The following is a 4472-nucleotide window of genomic DNA, read 5'->3' as shown; positions in this document are numbered from 1 at the left end:
CTGGAGTGCAATGGCGCGATCTCGGCTCACCGCAACCTCCGCCTCCCGGGTTCAGGCAATTCTCCTGCCCCAGCCTCCTGAGATTACAGGCACGCGCCACCATGCCCAGCTAATTTTTTGTATTTTTAGTAGAGACGGGGTTTCACCATGTTGACCAGGATGGTCTCGATCTCTTGACCTCGTGATCCACCCGCCTCGGCCTCCCACAGTGCTGGGATTACAGGCTTGAGCCACCGCGCCCGGCCAAAGAAATTCTTTTTTTTTTTTTGAGACAGAGTTTCACTCTTGTTACCCAGGCTGGAGTGCAATGGCACGATCTCAGCTCACCGCAACCTCCGCCTCCTGGGTTCAGGCAATTCTCCTGCCTTAGCCTCCTGAGGAGCTGGGATTATAGGCACGCACCACCATGCCCAGCTAATGTTTTTGTATTTTTAGTAGAGACGGGGTTTCACCATGTTGACCAGGATGGTCTCGATCTCTTGACCTCGTGATCCACCCGCCTCGGCCTCCCAAAGTGCTGGGATTACAGGCTTGAGCCACCGCGCCCAGCCAAAGAAATTCTTAATGGTGGTGTTACCGGGTCAAAGGTTGTATACATTTTTTTGTTTACAGTTGACAATTCTTTCTCCTGTTGAAATATTTCACATACTGACCTATACATATAATCTTGTGCTAAAAACTTTCCAAATAAGTTATTTTGATGAAAATGGCGTCAAAATTAGGTGGTATCAGGTAGGGTTAGGTCAGACCCATAAAACATAAAATTCGAGGAAGCGTAACTCAGAAAGATCAACGTTGGTTTCTTCTCCTGTGATGGGAACAGTGTTACCTCTGCCGTTGGGTGGCAGCTCTAAGCTGTCATCTGTCCTCAGGGCGAGGCCTCATGCTTGGGTCCCCCTGATTCTGAACCTCACAGCCTGGACCAGGCTGCAGGAAGGAAGACCGCCTCCCCTCACCCAGGTCGGAGTGCAGTCACATAGCCACTCGGCCATGCCACAGGTGGGCATGCAGCCCAGGGATCTGTTGGTGAAGGGAGAGGAGGAAGGGTGTCGGGACATGGGGCAGCTGCTGCTGCGACGCTGATGCCCTTCAGGCTTCCCCAGTGAGGGGCGCGATGCCTGTCATAGCTCAGTACATTTTGTTTTCCCCATAGGCGGAAGATTTTCGCAAACTCTGGAAGACTCCACCTCGAGAGAAAGCAGGCTTCCTTCACAACATCAAGAAATCGGACCCAGAAAGAGGCTTTGAGAGAGTGGGGAGGTACTGAGAGGCTGAGCTGTGGTGCTGTGGGGCGCACTGTTGGTTATGCTCTGACTCATGATGGAAAATCACATTGCAGCTTCAAAGTGCCAATTTCTAGGAAGTCTTTTCAGGGAGAGCCGGTCCTTCTCATGAAGGTCCAGTTCATTGCAGATGCTGGGCACGTTGCAGTTTGTGGTGCGGAATTAGAGCATAATTACGCTGGTCCGGCCTCAGACCTGGAGCATGTCTGCAGCACTGCCTTTCCCTTTTCAGAGTGGCATTCCTTGTTCATTTGGGAACATGTTTCTAAGGAACCTTAATATTTTATAGAAGGTACCATGGAATGGTACAGTTTCTTTGGGAATAAAAGGTCCACAGTCACAAAGCTAAATTAGTTGTAATCAAATAAAGCTTTGTGGAATTGTTTAGAGTATTCTCTCAAAATATGTGCCCAGCATCAATTGTACAACTGGAACCCAGGAAGAACCTCTAGGCTTTCCTGTCCCTGGCCATGACTAGAGCCACAGGCAAGCCCACGGCGCTGAACAAGCCTGTCTGTGGGTGGAGGCAAACTGTGTGGCCTTCCAGCACGAGGTTGCTGGTGGGAGGGTCCATGTAGGCGGAGGTCTCCTTTTCGTCCTGCCACTGGTTCACTGCTCGTGAGAACTCTTCTGGCTCCTGCTTACCCTGTGAGGAGGAGTGCTGTTTCAGAAAATGCAAAGTATCATTTCAGCCGCAAATTCGGGAATAAAGTTACAACCATGATTGCAGACACTGCTTTGGTACTTGAAGCATTAGTGGCTGTTTTCTGTGTAGGTCTGAGTTTTATCTGGTTTCACAACTCTGGTTAATTTATCTGGTTAATTGTGTTTTATTTCTTACAGGGAGCTAGCTCATGAGCTGGGGTATCCCTGGGTTGAATACTGGGAATTTCTGGGCTGTTTTGTTGATCTGTCTTCCCAGGAAGGCCTGCAAAGACTGGAAGATTATCTTACTCAGCAGGAAATAGGCAAAAAGGCTCAACAAGAAACAGGAGAAAGGGAAGGCTGCCGAGATAAAGCCACCACGTCTGGTAAGCAAACACAGGCATGGCCGTGGCAGCTGGGACTGGGCCTCTGTGGCCAGGGTCTGACAGGAAGCGCACATCTGTCTGTGTTTTTAATGTAAAGGTGGGAACTGTTCCTCAGGTTAATTTTCAATGGGGTATACATCAGGGGGGATATATGAAAAATACGGCATCACTTGGAGCAGTATTACTATTTCTGCTTGTGGTTGCAATTCCCAAAATCTAATACTACTTCATTCTGTGCCATTTTCTCAAAACTCACAATAGGTGAACTACAGTGGCTGAGACTATAATATTGTAGGTTTGGTATAATTGTCAGGAAAAAGACAAGGAGGACTGCATACTAGAATATTGGTGTATATATCAGACACCAGGGCACAAAGCACTTCACAAGGTGTATATGAGATGACAGGACGCAAAGTGCTTCACAAGGAGTACGTGAGACGCCGGGGCGCAAAGCCCTTCGCGAGGCGCACGTGAGACGCCGGGGCGCAAAGCCCTTCGCGAGGCGCACGTGAGACGCCGGGGCGCAAAGCCCTTGGCGAGGCGTACGTGAGACGCCGGGGCGCAAAGCCCTTCGCGAGGTGTATGTGAGACGCCAGGGCGCAAAGTACTTTTAAAGCACAGACACAGTGAATAGAAATATCACGATGGAAGAGATTAACCACACAAAATCTAAAAGTGATTCATAAAAACGTGAATGGCCAGTGCGGTGGCTCACGCCTATAATCTCAGCACTTTGAGAGGCTAAGGCGGGTAGATTACAAGGTCAGGTGTTCAAGACCAGCCCCATCTCTACTAAAGATACAACAATTAGCCAGGCGCCAATAGTTCCAGGTACTTTGGAGGCTGTGGCAGGAGAATCGCTTAAACCTGGGAGATGGAGGTTGCAGTGAGCCGAGATCACACCCCTATGCCCCAGCCTGGGCGACAGTGCAAGAGTCTGTCTCCAAAGCAAACAAACAGAAAACAGCAACGAAGGCTGGGCATGGTGGCTCACACCTATAACCCCAGCACCTTGGGAGGCCAGTGTGGGTGGATTGCTGAAGCCCAGGAGTTCGAAAGCAGCCTGAGCAACATAGTGAGACTCCGTTTCTATTTATTAAAAGCAAAAATTTTCTAATAATTAGATATTTGAATTTGCTAAAATCAAAATTAAAGCAGATATTACATTTAAAGCTGTGTGTGTTTTTTTAAGGCCAAAATAGGACCATTATCCCATAAGACACTTCATTTATAAAACAAACTCCCTAGAATGATAGGGAAAAAAATGAGAATCGGGCCTTGCTGGGTTGTAGCTGACAGTGGTACATAACTAACTTCTGTAATGTGGCCTCATTTACCCTGTTGTCTTGTGACTATTTAAATTTTAATTAGTAAATATTAAAGTTGACTCATTTCCTAAGTAGCGCGAGCCACAGTTCACGTGTTCTGAATGCACCTGTGGCCAGGGTGACCGTTGTGAACACCAAACAGGGCAGTGCTGCTCTCAGGATCTCTCCTGTGTTGTGGTCTCAGAATAAAGTGCAGCAGTGCTATTTCATGGAGTTGTTCTGGACAGTCTTCCAGGACCCTGCGGGGTACTGTGACACTCGGAGCCCCTGGGGTCCCAGTAGATAGCAGATCTGGAAGGTGGCTGGAAGTTCACGGTGGTCATCTTGCCCATCACCCGGGCTGCCCTTGGCCTTTTCATTTCCCTGCCTTTGAAAGAGAAGCAGTCAGTCTGGCACCTTCCCCCACCCCTTCTGAAATAGGGTTTCACTGTGTGGCCCAGGCTGGAGAGTTGTGGCATGATCACAGCCCACTGCAGCCTCAACTTCCTGGGCTCAAGCCATCCGCCCACTTGAGCCTCCCAGATAGCTGAAACTGCAGGTGCACGCCACCGTGCCGGCTCATTTTTCTATTTTTTGTAGCGAATGGGGTTTCGCTGTGTTGCCCAGGTGGTCTTGAACTCCTGGGGTCCAGTAACCCTCCTGCTGTGGCCTCCCGGAGTGCTGGAATTATAGGCAAGAGCTGCTGCCCAGGCGCCAGCAGCCCGATTCTGTCTGCAGGATTCTGTTTGCCATTTTCCAGGGAGTTGTGCTGGTGGTTTTCCGTCTTGAGTCTGGAGAGGAGGTTCTGGATGTGGGGGTCGCTGCTGAGGTTCTGGATGTGGGGGTCGCTG

At 49.6% G+C, this 4472-nt stretch overlaps 1 protein-coding gene across 2 annotated transcripts in view; it reads left to right on the top strand.

The window, feature by feature from the left end:
- ANKLE2 (ankyrin repeat and LEM domain containing 2) overlaps nucleotides 1–4472 on the top strand; it is a 32579-nt gene that overhangs the window by 25566 nt on the left and 2541 nt on the right. For both annotated transcript variants that reach the window (XM_032271380.1, XM_032271379.1), the window contains 2 exons: nucleotides 1154–1260; nucleotides 2127–2314. In XM_032271380.1, the coding sequence (XP_032127271.1) occupies nucleotides 1154–1260; nucleotides 2127–2314 (295 nt within the window). The remainder of the gene's footprint in view (nucleotides 1–1153; nucleotides 1261–2126; nucleotides 2315–4472) is intronic.

The sequence above is a fragment of the Sapajus apella genome, unplaced genomic scaffold, assembly GCF_009761245.1.
Source record: "Sapajus apella isolate SASKATOON/1434 unplaced genomic scaffold, GSC_monkey_1.0 scaffold230, whole genome shotgun sequence".
In the NCBI taxonomy this organism is placed as follows: Eukaryota; Metazoa; Chordata; class Mammalia; order Primates; family Cebidae; genus Sapajus; species Sapajus apella.
The sequence above is the reverse complement of the archived record's forward strand: the minus strand, read 5'-3'. Positions and strand labels throughout refer to the sequence as shown.